This window comes from Abramis brama (assembly GCF_963993115.1).
Source record: "Abramis brama genome assembly, chromosome: 13".
Taxonomy (NCBI): Eukaryota; Metazoa; Chordata; class Actinopteri; order Cypriniformes; family Leuciscidae; genus Abramis; species Abramis brama.
Window position 1 is genome coordinate 29718701 of NC_139975.1, and position 19990 is coordinate 29738690.

The 19990-nt window shown below is 38.0% G+C and overlaps 1 protein-coding gene and 1 long non-coding RNA gene across 2 annotated transcripts; one reads left to right on the forward strand and one right to left on the reverse strand.

The window, feature by feature from the left end:
- Window positions 1–2907: 2907 nt before the first annotated feature.
- On the reverse strand, window positions 2908–12667 carry LOC311094600. Its single transcript, XR_014608695.1, has 2 exons — window positions 12540–12667; window positions 2908–9516 (listed from the first exon to the last, which is right to left on the reverse strand). It is a non-coding gene; the product is annotated as an uncharacterized lncRNA (long non-coding RNA).
- Window positions 12668–12718: 51 nt separating this feature from the next.
- Window positions 12719–19784, forward strand: polr1d (RNA polymerase I and III subunit D). Its single transcript, XM_084132656.1, has 5 exons — window positions 12719–12820; window positions 13991–14088; window positions 14318–14394; window positions 17573–17655; window positions 19240–19784. Exons 1-5 carry the CDS (start codon window positions 12785–12787, stop codon window positions 19282–19284), a joined length of 339 nt encoding a protein of 112 aa, XP_083988782.1. The 5' UTR covers window positions 12719–12784; the 3' UTR covers window positions 19285–19784.
- The last annotated feature ends 206 nt before the right edge of the window (window positions 19785–19990 follow it).

Here is a 19990-nt window from a genome sequence, read left to right on the forward strand (position 1 = left end):
AACCAACACGGAGGTGAGTTAAACTGCAATTCGTTGACTGGCCGCTTGAGGCTGATGTCAAAAGTGAGTCAAATCTGTATCTCCCCCATGTTAAAATGCCAAATTTTACAGCAGAAAAAAACGTGTTTACAGCCTGGTGTCTGTATGTGGCTTTGGTCTATACAGCTATTTTTGCCCTTCATGACAACTGTGAGGGGGGTGAATTTTTTTATAACTTTAGTTTAGTTGATTAATATTTAAAGTTATGCATAATTAAGGGTGTGGCCACTTGAGTGACAGGTGGGTTGTCGCTGATGTCAATGCTAGCCGCTTGTCTGTTGTTACTAGCCGTCACTTCACCTCAGCAAATGTTAGCTGCTGAACTTGCCATCTCTGCCGTGTTTTGTGCTTTTTTTTCGGGATTATTTCATACAATTGAATACACCCATTAAGTAACGTTAACTTCGTCCACGGCTTAGGATTGTTGTCGTCGAGTATCGTTCGAGAGAACAACCAGCGCTGTATTTCAGTTGTTTTCCTCTGTGAACATGCACTAATGTGGATGTCTGATAATTTCGTTGCTTTTTGGAGTTTTCAGATTTAAAAATGTCAATAAAGGCTCGTTCGTTCTGCTCTCACGGAACAGATATAGATTATAATATGCTTATGTACCGTCAAATGAAATCATGCAGGCGTCTGCGCTTTCTCCGTCCATGCTATAAATGCACATCCATGAATGAGCGCGGATTTTCTAGCGCATTTACTTGAACTTCATAGGCAATATATCTATAACCCATTTGAGAGGCGGCCAAAATCAGAATTTAAAATGGACTGAATAAGCTCTCTACGAACTTGACGAGCGATGCCGTGCTGACGGACCATAAGAAAGAGTGACTGACATGTGCACATAAATCACTGTCACACACACACTCTCAGAGTAATATTAAGTTACTGCATAATACATTTTCAACTAACGTTAGCAGAATAGTACAGAATCACAATACACAGTCTCACTTGTAGCCGTGTCTTTTAAATATTATAATATAATATTTCGAAGGGCAAAAACAGGAACTTTTAATTGGCTTTACATCATCAGCTAACTCGATCACGTCGAGCCATAGATATAAACAGTGTTTATAGATATATCATAGATATAAAACAGTTTTATATCATAGATATAAAACAGTGTTTATATCTATGACGTCGAGCTAGGTGATTTCGGCTCCTCAGCTCCACTCACGCCCCGCCTGTTTGCCTATTTTCTGTTATCCAGGAGTGACGCGAGGCCAAGATGGCGACGGCCGGCTCCGCCTACTTTAGGCTTCAAAAATGCTCTTCAGAAACCTATGGGTGACGTCACGGACACTACGTCCATATTTTTTTACAGTCTATGGGGAAAACCTGCAAAATTGGCAGTGTATCAAATACTTGTTCTCCCCACTGTATATATATATATATATCCGCTCTTGAGAAAACAGTGATGTCATCGTCCAACTCAGTTCAGTTCTCATATAATGGTGTCAGTGCAGGCAGATCAATAATATTGTTGAATATTAAATGTCCCCAACTAAGCAAGCCAAAAGCAATCAAACCTTAGCTGAAGTATAAGGGTCGACTGAGACACACAGCTATATCAGAGTAAAATGAAACCAAACAAACCATCCCTTTTCTGGCTCCTTCCTTTGTTTTTTTGGCCTTTCTGCTGTCATTGCTTATTTCACGCCTCAGTAAGTATATTTTCCTTTTTAAAAATATATAGTTAGTCACATTTTCCTTTTCAAAAGACAAATTCACCGCAACACCACATGTCAGCCACCTACAACATTGCCCTTTCATCTTCAACCAGTAGTTTCCCCATTCAATACGATTACCATCGAGTGTGAGACGAAATGATTCTGGGATGGAAACTCAACCATTCTACATCGACTGGAGCCTCTTGGATGGGTGGGGAAACGTCTTCAATAAATGTTCGAACACCTCCTAATGTTGTTGAATAATTTCGGCATGACAATCTCCAAGATAAGTAAAGTCATTTAGAGAAGCGCTGACCTCATGTTTCACGGGGACTGTCCCTGCGATCAGTTACGTTGAAATGACAAGAATTTTTCAAATGTCAGTATGGAAGTAAAATAATGACAAATGTTTTTGAAAAAAAAAAGCTTGTTGGATTGCACTACTTGAAAAAATATGCATTGCATTAACCCTGCTTGCATTTTTAAGGGCTGAAATTTTTAAACAGAATGAATATTTTGGAAGTGAAATCTGACAGGTGAATATGGATTACTGAATTTTTGTTAATTAAAACATGTGTGAAATGTTTTGAATTGAAATATTCACAGCTTAAATATACAACCATGTTGAATTTCAGCCCATAAAAATGCAAGCCCTAAAAACACAATGCATTAAAATGCAAGCAGGGTTAACGCAATGCATATTTTTTCAAGTAGTTGCAATTCAACAAGCTTTTTTGTTTCAGAAACATTTGTCATTATTTTTCCATATATCAGCCAATGAACTAGACTTTAACTACGCAAAGCAGTTCCTATTGACTAAATGCATTTATAATATGAATTTTAAAATCAAAACAAGCTTGCATATTTATACGAACAATAATAAGCTGCTAAACAAAGAAAGCATATAACAGTAATTTATAAACATATTACAGCAAACTTCCTTGTAATTGGGTCATTCTCAGTAAACGGTACTATTTATGTGCAATGTGTCCGATTAAGTCACTTTATTTGACAATTTGACGATTTAACACCATGTGTGTGCGTAAAGTGATACAAATGTATTTCCTTTGCATCTTAGCGTACAGGCGACAACACTGTCAAAACAATCCCGTTCACACGGATCAGCAAAAGCGATTAAAAACGCTGTATTATTCATGTCAGGCCAGTAGTGTCATGACTGAAGACAGGAAGCAACTGCAAGTAAAACTCTTTATTAAAGACAGTAAATGAAATGATAGTCCCAGATCCAGATGAAGGCGGGTGGCGCAGGGACTTTGATGGTCAACACGGAACAGATGAGATGATGAGTCGAAGTGCGCTGGTGAATGGTGGTGACGGATCCAGACACAGAACGTAATCCACAGAGAAACACCAAACAGGAACAATGAAGCACGAGACTGGAAACGCCGAACAGGAACGGGATCAGACACACAGCACAGAGGACTTCAAACAACGATCTGACAAAGGAGATGAGAAAACGGTGAGTATTTAAAGGTGAGTGGATTAGCTGCAGCTGGCGCCGTGAGTGAGATCAGCTGGACCGCTGATCAGACAATGATGGCCGGTCACGCCCACTCACACACACACATAACAACATAAACACGAGATGAGCAGGAAACAATGCATTCATGAACCGTGACAAGTAGTTGGCGATGTCACTTAGTAAAGTGAAACTTGCGCGCCTCTAGACTCTAGCTCTGAGACTGGCAAGAGCAGCTTCCAAATCCTCAGTTCTCATCCTGCTGGATCTGTCTGCTGCCTTTGACACAGTTAACCAGCAGATCCTCCTGTCAGTCCTAAAGATGAGGGGCATCTCGGGAACCGCACTCCAATGGTTCAAGTCTTACCTCTCAGGTAGGTCCTTTAGGGTATCGTGGAGGGGTGTGGTGTCTAAGACCCAACATCTTGCTACTGAAGTGCCTCAGGGCTCAGTGCTTGGACCACTTCTCTTCTCCATCTACATGACATCACTAGGATCTGTGATTCAGAAACATGGCTTTTCCTATCACTTCTACGCTGATGACACACAACTCTACCTCTCATTCCAACCAGAGGATCTGACGGTAGCTGATCATATCTCAGCCTGCCTGACAGACATTTCTGGCTGGATGAAGGACCACCACCTTCAACTAAACCTTGCGAAGACAAGGTCCCGGCCAACCAAACACTTCTTCACAACTTCACCATTCAGCTATGCTCGTCAGCCATAACTACATCAAGGTCAGCCAGGAACCTTGGAGTGGTAATTGATGATCAATTGAACTTCACAGACCACATTGCTAGAACTGCCCGGTCCTGCAGATTTGTCTTGTACAACATTACGAGGATCAGGCCCTTCCTGTCAGAGCATATGCTATACACAACTCCTTGTCCAAGCGCTTGCTCTATCCAGACTGGACTATTGTAATGCTCTCCTGGCTGGTCTTCCAGCTTGCACTGTGAAACCTCTGCAACTGATCCAAAATGCTGCAGCCAGAGTGGTCTTTAACGAGCCAAAGAAAGCACGTCACTCCTCTCCTCACAAAATTGCACTGGTTGCCAGTTGCCGCTCGCATCAAATTCAAGTCACTGACATCTGCCTACAGAACAACCACTGGTTCTACTCCCTTTTACTTAAACTCATTACTTCAGACTTATGTGCCATCCAGAAACTTGAGCTCTGCAAGCGAACGATGTCTTGTGGTGCCATCTCAAAGAGGCACAAAATCTCTTTCTCTGACCTTTACCTGGACTGTTCCCTGCTGGTGGAATGATCTGGCTAACTCAGCTAGAGCTGCTGAGTCCATAGCCACTTTCAAGAAACGGCTGAAGACACTTCTTTTTCGACAGCACTTGATCCAGTAATACTAACACTTCTATTCTATGTAATACAGAATCTTCTATTCTATATCTATTTAAAAAAATAATAATAAATTAACATGTACTGCGTTAGATTAAACTGAGAAGGATCATAGCACTTGCATATTGTTGTCCTACTGTTAGTTTAACTGCTTCTATTGTTCTCATTTGTAATAAATCACTTTGGATAAAAGCATCTGCTAAAGGAATAAATGTAAATGTAATGCATGACGGTGCCGTTTTCACAAATTTGTGTTTTTGTAGTTTTCACAAAGACGATAACGGTACTGTTTTCAAAAACCTACACTTTGAAACCCGTTTTCAAAAGTTCGCGTTTTCAGGCACCGAAAACACTGTTGTCGTGTAAATGAACGGCCAAAACACAAAGTTTTGTTTGTTTTTTTCGTCAAAACACATAGAAATGTTTTAAGTTTGAAAACTGTGTCATGTAAACTGCCCTAAATGTGTTGAAATCTGCATGTTGTTATGGCTTTTTAATCATTTGAATTAGAATAACAGAACATTATTAGATGGTTAGATGACAGATTTCAGATGAGTTTACATAGTTTATGACTGGCACTGAATAATCCGTTCCACGCAACAACTTATTGGCCAGTTTCAGAGGTATGTGCTGTGTACGGCCAAATAGCAAATCAGCACTATAACCCAGAGACTCCTGTAGGAACTACACATATGGTAAACATAAACGAGAGGAACCATTCAGTCTGTTTCTAGAACATTCACACACAACACAACAGATGCCTAAAGAAAGAGAGAGGGAGAGAAAACACAATGCACAATGTACATCTACAGATGCAACAGCCAGTATTCAGTGGTGCACAAAAAAAAAACCCTTGTTCAAGAGATAGACGCTTGTGTGTTTTCACAGGTGTTTATGGTCCTTTGACTTAAGTGAAGTGTCAGACAACAGCAGGGCTGTAGATGTTTCTGTAGTATCACACAGACAGAATAGACCATCTGGCCCATGAAAAAATAAATATTACTACATATTACTATGATCTGTGTTTTATGATTTAGTCATAATTAGTATAAATTAGTTACAAATTAGGTTACAGTTTATTTACTTTAGACATTCTACTGACTATAAGTAACATTGCACCTATGTCAACTAACTCTTAGTAGACTGTTAGGTTAGGGTTCGGGTTAGTGGAATAATTTGACATGTACTTGCAAAGTTACTTATAGTCAGTAGAATGTCTTTTTGGAAGAATCACAATAAAGTGTTTGCAGATATAAGGCAGACAGTGCTGGTTTTGACATGCATTTGCAAAGTTACTTATAAATAAGTTAATGCTATTGTCCTATTTTCTGATTCATGCTGTGTGGTTTCCCGTGTGCAGTGGTTGCATCTAAAAATGTCTGCATTTCAACACCCCACACTCTTAAAAATAAAGTTTCCAAAAAGAGGAGTTTTGAGTTCCCTAAAGAACCTTAAAGTGAACAGTGTCAGGTTTGTCTGGTTATGTTTATTCTTTGTTTTCTCCACATGGACTATATGTGTTTTCACCTTAGTTAGTTTGCTGTGAGGTTGTTAATTTGATTCATTACTCAGTTCAGGAGTGTGTCATTGTGTTCAGGTGTTCATGTCTCATTATCCTCTCTCTACTTAAGTTCAGTTCAGTTTGTGTTCATGGTCGAGTCTCATCTATGTGTAGTTGCATCTGGATTATTGTTGTGGGAATACCTGTTGGATATTAAAGCCTGTTAAACCTTCTTCATCATCTTTGTGTTATTCATTTGTTTAGTCTCTCCGTCACAACCAGTGACAAACAGTTCTTAAAATAATCATTTTTAAATCAGGACAATGGCTCAATGGTCATTTTAATAATATGCAAGATCTTTTTCTATTTTTTTTCTAATCTGCAAGAACTTTTCTATTTTTAAGCATGCACCAACACTTTGAGCGAGCGATACGACAGCGAGCAATCTATCCGCTAGAGAAGTGTGAAGGGAAATGAATTTGCCCTGAACTGCAGGCTCAAAGATTCTCTCTAAGTGGTGGACATTTCTTTAGAGAATAATATATACAGAGTGTCTATTTACACTCTAGCACGCCTATATTCCCTCATTGGCAATTTCAGTCACACTTTTGTTTAGGGTCCAAAAATTTGATAAGAGATTTGAAAAATCCTCTTCAAATGTTGACCACTGTAGTTAATAGTGAGACTATTAACTACAGTGGTCAACATTTGAAGAGGATTTTTATCAAAGTTATGCATGAACTTTGAACAATACCCGTTCTTGTCTTAGGACAACTTTGATGAACTTTTTTGATCCACTTCAAATGTTAACTACTGTATAAAGTGCTTGTTAAGTTTAGGTATTGTAGGATTAAGGGATGTAGAATATGGTCATGCAGAATAAAGCATTAATATGTGCTTTATAAGTACTAATAAACAGGCAATATCCTAGTAATATGCATGCTAATAAACAACTAGTTAATACTGAGAACTGGATCTTAAACTAAAGTGTCACCCCAATGAATGTAAAAACTCCAGACAGCTACAGCTTTGACAGCTACAGCTTTGACAGCAGCGTGCAGCCCATGTCACACATGTGCGGTGAGGTGGTCTGTGGTTCACTGAGAGAAATGACAGGTGCTGGTGATGCAACCGTTTAGAGGTCTGAGGGTGTTTCGTTTTGTGTACCCTTTGTCTGTGCTCCAGCTCTCTGTCTCTCTCTCCACTGCACTCATGAGGTTAGGACTATTAACACCATGCAGTGCAATTTCACACTTGTGCACTGCACAGTGTAGATCCCTCCAGATGACACACATGTTGTGTGGACAGCATCACATCCGTGTCATGAACACAGGTCATGCGGAAAGAGCCATCAACTCTAACACGGTATGTGTTTTGTGTGTCTTCTGCAGAAAATGTGGTTAAACTGTTAAATTCTGTGGCTGCAGCTCCTTGGCTATCTGATCCGTGCAAAACTCAACCGTTATAGAAGTGTCTGCTCACCAGTATTTTTTTTATTGTTGTTGTTTTTTTTCTTCACAATCATTCTCCTTTACCTTCCTGTGTAAAGTTCTGTTGCAAATCTCAAAAGAAACACTGGAAATATTGGGGCACATGCCAGAAGAAAATGGTTTCCTGTTTATGCACTTCTCACTTTGAGAAGTTGAGCTCTTCGCACCTTTGCAAAATCTTCCCACAGTTTGGGGCGTTGCATTTTTTCTCATAAAGTACCATTTTAGTCATTGTCATAAACTGATTTCTAAAATCTACACTTTGTTTTCTCTGTACAAAAAAATTCAACCAGTTAATCTTCTGAGTTTAATGCTAATACTAAAATCAACACTCAACAATACTGCTACTGTTACTAACACTTTTGCCTGACCCCACATTAATGATCTGGGATTAAAACTACAACTGAGCATAACATTTTAGGAGCTATTATTCTTAAATTCTTTCATACTGAATTCTCTCCTTGCCTGTTGTTAAAGTTCATTGCAGCCCCAGTGAAAAAAGTGTATACCAAAATGTATTTAAAGTAAGTTTTTCATATTAAGTATTCTTCAAATCCATTAACATATGTACTGACATATCGCTTGAGACTTACTGATATAAATATTATAATTAAACTTTATTTGGATTACCTCTTTATTACACAATGCACATTTCTTAATATTAAGACTAAAATGTGTTTAAATATCACTATTAGTAAGGATAGTAAGGATAGAGAATCTCTGTATAATATCAGTCTTTAAATGCAAGATATTTGTAGTGTACCTAAATTATACTTGCAATAGTTCCACTTTAGCACAGTCAAATATACTTAAGTATATCTTTAGTTGGACCTCAGCACTATTTCTGGATAACTAAAGTACATTAAGGACAAAATTAGTTGTTCCAATTTAGCAGACTTTAAATATATTAATTTAGCATACCAAAAGTACAATTGCAGGGTATTTATATTAAGTGCATAAATATGTATTTGTAGTACACTTAGCACATGATACATATGCAAAAAGGCTTCTGCTTTCATGTTTAGTTCCCAAACCTGTCCTGGAGCCTGGAGTCTCCCTCATTCAACACATCTGATTCACCTTTTCTTCTTTTGTAAGTCGCTTTGGATAAAAGCATCTGCTAAATGCAAAAATGTAAAATGAAATTCAGCTCATCATATAGTTACTCTAGACTGCAAGACTTGAACTGTGTGTGTCTCAAACTGAATCCCAGGAAGTCAAGTCACCAAGTCACCGCATTATACAATACAGATTGTCTCAAAGATGAAGTCAGTTCAGTGTTGATTCAGTTCCTTTATAAAGATCATTATTTATTGAATATTGAGTTAAAGCGCAGTCTGCATGGGGAGAGCGAGTGCAGAGACGAGAAGTGGGTCAAGTGCAAACACTTAACACCAGTTTCTAATTCCAGCAACTGGGGGAGAGACGGGATAAATGGAGACCTGCAGACCTGGGAAAGACCTGAGGACATATTTTATTTTACTGACACGGACTGTGTTGTGTGGAATGCGCAGGGCCACTGTTTTGGTTTATTTTTGTTTTGTTTGAGAGACAGGAACAAATAAAACAGAACTCGCTGACCTGACTTCTTCGTCCTTTTTATTTGTGAACCTTGTTTCTCTCTTCAGCCCTTCTCCCTCTTTTTCTTCTCTCTCTTGTCCTGTCCCTGTTCCCAGGTCGCGAAGCAAAGCGTCCCCCTCGACAGCCATAGCGGGGAAGAGGCAGTCTGGCCTGCGAAGGTTTCCCTGGATTACGGACCTGGGACACGAGGGCGTGTTGGAGAGCGCCCGAGCCTCTGCATCTTTTTCATCGCTCCCCTCTCTCCGTCAGTCTCTTAGCCAACTTTCTGCCGCCTGGTCCGGTCTGTTGGAGATGCAGGGACCCGGGTCACTTCCAGGATAGGTATCCAGTCATGGAGTTGGGGACGTTGACCCCCACTCCCCGCGGGCTGCCCCCGATCAAGCCAGGCAGTTCCTAATGAGTATTAATGGGGGTGCATATCAGACTTTGGTGGATTCAGGCTGTAACCAAACCTCCATTCATCAAAGCCTGATGCAACAAGGGACACTGGATATGAGCCGCAAGGTTAAGGTGAGGTGTGTGCGCGGGAATGTGGTGGATTACCCTCTAGTGCCTGCTAATATCTAATTCAGAGGGAAAACGCATAGAATAGAATAGAATAATTCTGGCGATAATTCCCATTTTAGGCATCAGCTGTTTTGGGGCCTGCTTTTACACAATTATTGGGGATTCTATGTGCAGATCCCTCTTGGGAGACAGGGCTAGCGAGAAGAGAAGCCGGGAGACACTGTTACGGGACCCTCACAGACTGTCTCAGAGCAAACGAGAACGAGTGCGGAGGTAACGCCGCCTGACTTTCCTCTGGAGCAGTCTCGTGACGAAACGCTCAAACATGCACTTGAAAGGGTCCGCAGAGTCCTGGCTGTAATCTCGAGAATCTCTCTCTCTCTCTCTCTCTGTGTGTGTGTGTGTGTGTGTGTGTGTGTGTGTGTGTGTGTGTGTGTGTGTGTGTGTGTGTAACTGTGCTTGAGGAAGAACTCCTCAGTGTCAGCCCCTGCAATACAGCCACGTACAGCAGGGCATTTTGTCTATAAATAAAATAACTCTTAACCCCCCTAAACTTTTTCAAGTTCTCTTGCTTTTTTAAAATTTTGTCTGGAATTAGAATACTTTTTTTTGACTGGGGTTTGTGTTTTTATTTATCAACAGGGAATTCTAAATATTTCTTACAGATATTTAAATGAGTTATGGGGTGATTTATATATTGTAACTTTTTAGTTATTGACATGGTCCTTCTTAAATGGGACAGTTTAGTTATATTTCATCTGTCTGGTTACAGAATGTTTATCTAATTTTTTTACAGGATAATTTGAGCCCAGTACTGCATTCATTTGGCTTCATAGTGTAACATTTCCATTTTCAGAAATCTAGGATGGGTTTTGGTTTTGTGCATGGCAAATTTGTTGGAAGGTGAAAAGTGGTATGTATAGCCCTATAACAGGTTGGAAGAGAGGGGCTGAAAAATAAAAAATACCAATCATGTCAACTGAAAAGCTAAAAGGAAAGTATTTTCAGAGGTGGAGCAAAATATTACTTTTTTGGAACAAAAAGCAAGCTGTTATTTTGCAGCGTCGGTTCCTCCAAGTTATTGTTTGTTATTGTTAACTTTATACCGTTTGAATTTGTCTGGATTATATTATACTGCCATCTTGTGGCTAGAGCTTACTATTGTTTACTGAAAGGTTAACGTTTGTTTTTCTTGGTTAACTGGTTTTCTCTAAGGAACCTAAGGACTTTTAATTGAACAACCTTAATAAATGTATTTAATTAATCAATAAATTAATTTAGAACAATACGACTCTATTGGGCTTTTCACTGCAGAAGTGGCACAGAAGCGGCATCTGAAATGGCAATTAGATGTATTTACACAGACTGTTTAATGCTGCTCATAGGTGGTATAAATGTATAAATGTGTTTACTCTGCAGTTGCATACATTTTGCTATGAGATTAATGTTTTAAATATAATATTTTACATTTATCATTTATCAAAAGTTAGGGATTCAAACTGTTTGATTCCTTCATTAACAAAGCAAGTGAGTGTTTTTATGGACATTTTTTATTAATTTTGGTGGCATTTCCGACCTTGCACAATGCTATTTTACGCCAACAGACTAGTGGTTACAAGCAATGCATATGCCTTCCGATTCATGATAATTCATGCGCGTGTTTATTGGTGGACGAAAGGCCTTTTTTGGGCTTTCGAAGACATTGAAGGTTATAATCCAGATAAAAGTTACAATCGTTTTTTGATGTCACAGACTGTTTTGTGCAAGAAGTGAAAAATAAAGCTGCATGATTAAATACAATTTTAAGTTGTTTTTTTTTTAATCTCCTTATATGTTTTCCCCTGTCTTTTTTATTATTATTATTATTATTTTTATTAGATATAATCAGATAATAGCCAACAAATATTATCAGCATGTAAAACAAGAACTACAATTTTAAGGTTGGTTTGCAGAGACTTTAAAACAAAACGCCATTTCATGTTTGCATTTTTATTGGCTGTCAGCAGCAAACAGACTGCAATGATCATGTTAAATTTTATGACACTGTCAGGCTATCTTTGTTCATAAGACTGTGACAACAACTGTCTTTGAACCTAGTATGATGTAGGGCCACCGTTTAGGAGCCACGACCACAGAAATCATCACGATTGGTCATCTTTCGTCTGGGACAACCCAAAAAGTGACCCAGACATAAAAGTTCAAAGTTCAAAGCCTTTTATTATCATATGCACAGTTCCGTACAATGAAATTCTTAATTTGCTTTTCCACCATGAAAGACGTTAAAAAAAGAATAAACTATACATATATAAGTAGAAAAAAACATATAAACTACAAATATACAAACAGTGCAATATTTATAGTGTTTCTGCAAGTTTGGGTGTCTGGGGGATGACAGGGTCAATGAGTGTTTGACCCCTCAGTGTCATAGGCTACTTCAGCGATTCTCAAGCAGGGTGCCCACAGCAAAACATCCAGGGGGCTCATTATATATATAGCCTACATATAATCATTATTATTATATACATTGTTTTCTATTTTTAGATTTTTATTTCCCAAATTCAATTAATACTGCATGCTCACAACCAGTCTTTGTCACAATTCGGGTAAATTTGATTTATTTTGTATTGGCGCTGCCGAACACCTTGAGCAATCATAGATTATGAACATAGACTCCTCATTAATGGCCGTTTCGAAAACCGGTCCGTGAACAACCGTAGTTTGGCGCATGAATGAATATCTATTTCTGCAATATACTTCAGCAGATGATTTTTAGATGATTCTAACACAATACAACAAGACGAAAAGACGTAAGCGTAAGCTACCACGACATTAAAACGTTACGTTACCATAGTATAAAAACCTGTAATATTGAGTTAATACATATAAAACACAAACCAACACATTCTCACCTGTGAAAGGTTATCCCATTTCTTCCGATAGTATCCAACTGCAGATTTAAATCTCGGAGGTTTCACAACCAGAAGCTGCGTAATGTTTTGGCATCATTGATTCTAATTGTGAGTGACGACATGTTGACCGTTCCAAGATGGCGTGCGCGCTGACGTTTGGTCCGGTCAAATGCAGATTCTATATGTGAGCAACCAGAACAAGCTGATAACACTGCGCATGCGCGTCTCAATACGACAAATGCAGCATGGCTGAGCACGGGCAGAAACACGCGCTGGAGATGGTAAAACTTCATTCACGCATTCATTTTTTGGTTTTAGTACAGCTTTTGGTAAAATTTGACGCTTGTGAATGTTGTGTCTTGATGTATTCGTGGACTGCTAGACTGTAATATGTATCACTACGCTGCAGTGTGAGTGGTGTTTTTGTCTGTGAAAATATTTGAAATGTTTCTCCACTTTGACAAGTCAATACAAAGTAAATACTATATACACTAGGTAGTACTATTAATGCATATTTGCTTTTATATTTTTGAAAAGCAGACCCTGAGAAGTGATAATCATACCTATATATTACTAACATCTATATAACATTATATAATATCTATTATGGATTTTGTATGATGTTATATAGATGTTATTAATATCTTGCCATCTAAACATCTGCCTTTCCAAAATTTAGATGCCAAGAACCTTTATATTGAATAGATGTGTATTATATTTTATATATTATAATTGTATTATGTTATATTATATTGTATTAAATTATATAGATATTAGTAATATAAAGATATGATCACTTCTCAGTGCCCGCGTTTCAAAAATATATAAGCAGATATACATAATAGTGTCTTGACAATATTTATTTTATATTGACTTTATATTTGACAAAGTGGAGAAACATTTCTGGTAGCTTTAAAGAGAATATAAATAAATGCTATATAACCCTCAAAGAACACACTAAAGGCAACAGTTTTATCCAATTGATAAATTAATAAAGAAATTATTAATTATCAAAATAATCATTAGTTGCAGCCCTAGTTCAATTATTTGTAGATAGTTCAGATTTAAACTATCAGATGAGTATCAAAACCATTTCATCTGTAGAGAATGTCGAATGTCATCTGATTTACATCCAAAAGTCTCTTTCACCATTTACAACATAAACGTCATTATGAAGAGTGTTAACCTCATGTTGCTGCTGAAACCCCAGTCGTGAAACCATCACAACCAGAAAACAAAGCTTCATTTACTCATGGTGGGCCTTATGAAAACAAAACAAAACTGAACATTTAGCCACTCCATAGCAGATACAGAAATGTAATATATATCATCATTCAAGCCTAAAAATAAAAGTCCAAGTGTGTTTGTGATATTAGGCATCACACTTCTGTCTGGAAGTCTCCACAGCTGTGTGTGTCGATATATATCAACAGTCTTCTACTCTCCAATAGGTCCGGACAGATGGAGCAGATGAAGGTTGTGTGACGTTTGTGCTCCATGAAGAGGATCACACACTGGGCAACTCGCTCCGATACATGATCATGAAGAGGTAAGATAAGCTACCAGATCTAACTTCTTCTTTTGTTTAGCCACCAACATCGGTTGCCTTTGTGATATCAGTGAGAACTTTGTTGAAACAAGTGATGTGGACATGCTATAAACAGGCACTGAGATGAACGTTTTGGCAGTAAATTTATTTTTTATTTTTATTTTTTATTTCTGCATCTGTCCGTCTTGGCAGTGATTAGTTTGATTCATGTGTGAATTTGTTTCCTCAGTCAGGACGTGGAATTCTGCGGATACAGCATCACACACCCATCGGAAAGCAAAATCAACTTTCGGATACAGACGCGAGGTGAGGGAACTCCTTTATTCACCTCAGCATGTCATCTCTGACAGTTAAGGTCCTTGCACACTGAGTCTGAAATGTGATTTTTTCCTATTTGTCATTCAGTGGCTCTGAATTGTCAAAACGCCTCTCAAAATGCTCGCTACGGATGCGAAGAACGTAGAAAAACGAATCCGATCAGAATTTGTTTATGACGGACGAAAGTTGTGGCAGTGTATAAACGTGAGGTCATATTTATTTTTTACAGTGCGAAAATTTCAGACTCCGTGTGCAAGACCTTTAGCCGTAGCTGTACTTTAGGCGACACCAGTACCAAGTTTGATAACATTTAACATTCATAGTCACTGAAAATAAAAATCACGGTTCCATTTAGTGCAGCATTATAGCCTAGTATCTATGATTTGTTTTCTGTCTTGGCATTGTGTTGTAATGAAAACCACTAATTTGTAGGCAAAAGCCTGAAGACGTGGTGCAATAATTGAAGGTCAAACTGTTACGTCTCTAGTAAAATAAGAGAAAAATCTGAATAGCGCCTGAACAGAGAGCCTGAATATACTGCAATATACTTTAAGAAAATTGAAGAACGAACTGGGATGACGCCATTTAGGACCAAATCAGGCCAAAATGAAGTTTGTTTTGAGTTTGTTGTGGGACTTTGAAACAACTTGTCAAAGTGTAATTTTTAGAAATGTTCCAGATGCATACATGTAATGTTTGTAAATGTGTTTCTTGCATTGTTTGTATTTGAATTAACAAATCATTAGATTGACACTTTTTGAAATTGCTTTACTTTATCAACATGGTCCCCGCCGTAAAGTCTTAATTTAGTTTTATCAAATTTAAAGGCATTAAAATTCTTAAATATCTTAAAGGCACACTGTGAAACTTTTCAACCTTCATAATATATTTCCAAGACCCTTGTGATGGTACATCGACTTACAATAGGTTGAATGACACGTCTGCCATAGCCTGACGGGGTCTGTATCGCTTTTACTGGCACTATGTAACTTCGGGGTTCGGGTAGTAACCAGAGCACAAAAAGAACTACAAAATTTGACTGCTTTACGGCATACGTCACTTCCCCCACCACTTCGTCAAATTTGAACGTGAGAGGCCAACCAGCGTTTGTTTTCGGCTTTCGTGCGTATGTTTTTGTCATGGGGCTGTTTACACCTGGCCACTTCATGCGTTTTCTCAGATGGGATAGCTATCCAAACGTGAAAAGACCAGGTGTAAATGCCCTCCGAAACGCATTCAAGACGGATTTGAATCCGATCGCTCAAACCACTAAAGGAGGAGGTCTGTGCAGCATTCCAGACGAAACTGGACAAGTGTAAATGCATCTGGTTGTTGAAACCACATGTAAATTGTACTCCTCTCAAAAATGCTAAAAATAAAAACGTGTGAGAGCGTGTTATAGGCTATATGTTATAGACCGATATGACGACGCTACTGGAACACGCATCACCGCAGATGAGCAACTGAGCATAGGCTATTCATCAAGAGAACGTGCAAACTATCGCAAATCAAAGTGAAAGTAAGTCGCAGACGCTTAACACACAATCATCATCATTAAAAGTAAAGAAATGAAGTGATCTTACCAGGGCTGTTGCCGCTCTCTCTTATTGCGGTCTTTGATTTTTAAATTTTAGCTGATTATCAATAAAATGCTGTTCATATCTGTTGCTCGTGCACTCCATTAAATCTGCATACAGCGCGGGAATTGAAGATCGGATTTAAATCCGTTTCGCAAAAACACATTTATGTGACCAGTTGTAAATGGAATTGTTTTGATAAATCAGAAATCCGATCTGAGAAAACGCATGAAGTGGGCAGTAAATAAATCTCTTATTTGTAAACTTGTTTGCATTCTATGTTGTATGTTGTTGCGCTTGCTTGTAGTATGTTTTTTTTATATGCTGTTCATTCATTTATTGCTGATAATTAGAACAGTCCAATAATTTCCACATATATCTAGCTAGCTTTCGATTATCAGAGCTGTTAACAGACTTGCTAAAAAAACACTCGTTTCTCTTACGTGTTTTTTTGCGTTATGTTTTATTGCCTAGCTTGCCTCACAAACTAGTTTGCCAGCTGAACTCAGGTGTTGTGAGGTGTATTTATCACGTAGTCCTGAGGGATATCAGACGACGCTGTTGACGTTGATTCTTGCGATTATCATCTGAACAGTTTTTAATATCTCACATAATTATCAGGACATAAATAAGCCTAACGTAGAGGTTGTAAATAGTGTAAACGAGTACAATTTGCAAACTATTATGATAAATTGCAATAATCATGTCTTCGGAGTCTATCTGTGCCTATTCCATGCCCGATGCAGGTACCGGTGTACAGGGTGGGAGGTGGGGGGGTGGAGGGGTATTTACGACAGTGCAAGTATTCCATAGCGACTCTAGGGGTCGCTGTTTGACAAAAACACAATTCCTTCACAGTGTGCCTTTAAATAGTGTAAGTCTTAATTATCATTTCAAGAGGTCTTAAATTTGGGAATGGGAAAACAGGAATCGCAATATGGCTGAATGTGATTAATTATTAACTTCAAAACAGGCGATGGTTTTATTAAATGTGAGCACTGCACGTTTGAAAGTAAAACTCAGCGCTGTTGTTCTGTAGGCTCACGCTTTCAGTTACCGTATATGAATGTATAAAAGGTTCAATGGCATTTTCTTTTCATATTACCTATAATGCTTAATTAAAGTGCTGTTTATAAGCACAGGTTTGTGTTCAGGGGTTACCAAGGTAACAACTATATTTCTGCTGTTTCATAAGCAAGTCTCTACTGGCAGAGGATAAATGTACGATTTCATTCAGCCTGTCTGCTGTTTTTGTTCAGGATAATGTGAAAATCGACCCATATTTTTACACAGCATACACGTATGAATGTTAACTGGTGGATTGATGAAGCTAATGTGCATTCTAAAAACAATATGGACAATTAGGATAAGGTGTGTGTGTGTGTGTGTGTATATATATTATTTTATTTTACATTTTATATACATATATTAAATTAATATAAATAATAATTTATAATTTTGACATTCCTTTTCTTAAAAATGGTTGAAAGGCTGAAATGTCAGGTTTATCATGACTGTAGGCAGCCTGTAAACATGTCTATTTTCAGTAAACATAAGAGTGTTCATTAGCTCTCTGATCAATGTTGCAGAAGGAACTCCAGCATCTGAACCTCTGCGCAATGGGCTGAACAACCTGACTGAAGTGTGCAAACATGTCTTGCAAACTTTTGAGGTAAGACTGAACATGGAAAGTATTATTTCCCTGTAGGGGTGGGCGATATACAGGCAGAAATTTGACAACGGTATACATTACGATTGTTCAAAATGTTACCGTGTTTAAAAGTGATTTTCCACCATTCAAGCACAATGAGACTCGAAAGAGAACTCGATTCGGTTCTCATGCTCTGACAGACAGTTTTCTGTGCGCTCACCCCTGAAGTGCACATACAATGCATGTAACTACTGATTTGTTTTCTTACTTATTGCAACATTGGCTTATTTAACAGTCAAAGACATGTCAAAATGTCTGTTTTAAGGCTGGCGAATGTGACTTGATATCATGGAGACAATATGAAGTAGAGCTGCACCAGATGACTTAAATAGCTCTATTTGGATGGAGTTGATTTTGTTAGGATGGTCCACCCAAACATGAAAAATTACCCCATTATTTACTCACCCTCAAGCCTATGTGTATATGACTCTCTTCTTTCAGACAAATACAATCGGAGATATATTAAATAATGTCCTGGCTCTTCCAAGCTTTGTAATGGCAGTGAATAGAGGATGATATTTTGATGCCCAAAAAAGTGCATTTATCCATCATAAACGTAATCTGCACGGCTCCGGGGGTTTAATAAAGGCCTTCTGAAGCAAAGGGATGCGTTTGTATAAGAAAACTATCCATATTTAAAACTTTATCGACTAAAGTAGCTACTTCCGACAGACAGATAGATTTACGGTGAAAGAGTAACAGTGATGTCATCGTCCAGCTCAGTTCAGTTCTCATATAATGATGTCAATGCAGGCAGATCAATAATATTGTTATTGAATATTAATATTAATTATATATTAATATTAATTGAATATTAAATGTCCCCAACTAAACAAGCCCAAAGTCCAAGGCAAAAGTGGCAAGGAACCAAAACTCCATCAGTGACAGAATGGAGAAAAAAAAAACCTTGTGAGAAACCAGGCTCAGTCGGGGGTCAGTTCTCCTCTGGCCAACGAACGAACGAAGTGTATGATTATGATCCAGGCAGCATTACAGGTCAGAAGGCAGGTTGGATCAGAACATTCAGAATATTTATCCAGGTCCATCTGGTTGAATCATGCCGCTTTGGCGTACAGTACCAAATAGCAATAAAATATGTACACCTGGAGCATACTGATGTGTAACAAAAACTTGAGTGAAGCCTATTACTCATTAAAATAGTTGAAGGTGACGGGTCTCCAAGTGATTAGTCATTTATAATTATGTTTCAAGTTCCTTTTTGTGTAATGATGTGTTAAATATGAATTTTCTGATTATAGGCGAAGGGTGAACCAACTCCAGGGAAAGTCTAAGGAGATGCGCTTCCCATTTAAAAACACATTTAAATAGATTTCCTTGAAATAGTTTTAAGTTACTTGTCACCGCGCAACCTACACATTCCAGCATAAACTGCTGATAAATGATTTATTAAAGCGTCTGCCCCCCAATTCCCCCCTTGGCGACGGGCCTGTTCTCAGGCAAAGATTCTGAAGTCATTTGCAAATACAATGTGTCATTATAAGATTCAAACAACATTGTGTTTCTCTCTGATCCTGATTTAAACAGGCACGGATGAAAGCATTCAAGGATAAAGAAGAATCGATGACATGAAGATCAACACTTGTACAGTGCCGGACATTGATCTGCTGAAGAATGTAGAAGCTTTAGGAAGGAGTAAAAGACAGTCAGACGTGTTCCTTGCAGTTCCTCTCTTTTTTGTGAGAAAAACAACAAAAGCATTTGTATGTTTGAATTTGTATATTGATGTGATTATCCTGATTATTTCTTAAAGTTTTTTGAGTACATGAATTGTTTTGTGCCAGTGCACTAAAAAAAAGTTCCAAAGGTTATAGCAATAGAGTATATATCCAGTAAAAAATTCTACTTATGAAAATTCTACTTATGAAAATAGTTGGAAAATGTATTTGATTCAGAATGTGTTTTAAAATCATGCATTTTCAAGTATAAAAAACACATAAAAGGTCTTGGATTAATATTTATCAGCAGCATTTAAAATGTATACAACAAATAAGTGCTGCAGGTGCATTGATCTCAGATGATACATTTTGATAGAGCATTCCTGAACAATAAAAACAGTATGTATGTTTTTCGCAAGTCTTCATTCCTTCTCTCAGAGAGAGAGAGCTTGTGCACTTGACACATTCTCAAGCTACATTTGGACTTAAAGGGTTAGTTTGCCAAAAAAATAAAATTCTGTCATCATTTACTCACCCTCATGTCGATCCAAACCTGTAAGACTTCTGTTTATCTTCGGAACACAAATGAAGATATTTTTAATGAAATCTGTGAGATTTCT

Coding starts and splice junctions, on each gene's coding strand:
- polr1d (XM_084132656.1), top strand. CDS start 12,785: ATGGCTGAGCACGGGCAGAAACACGCGCTGGAGATG. Junction 14,089..14,317: donor CGATACATGATCATGAAGAG/GTAAGATAAGCT, acceptor TTGTTTCCTCAG/TCAGGACGTGGAATTCTGCG. Junction 17,656..19,239: donor ATGTCTTGCAAACTTTTGAG/GTAAGACTGAAC, acceptor TGATTTAAACAG/GCACGGATGAAAGCATTCAA.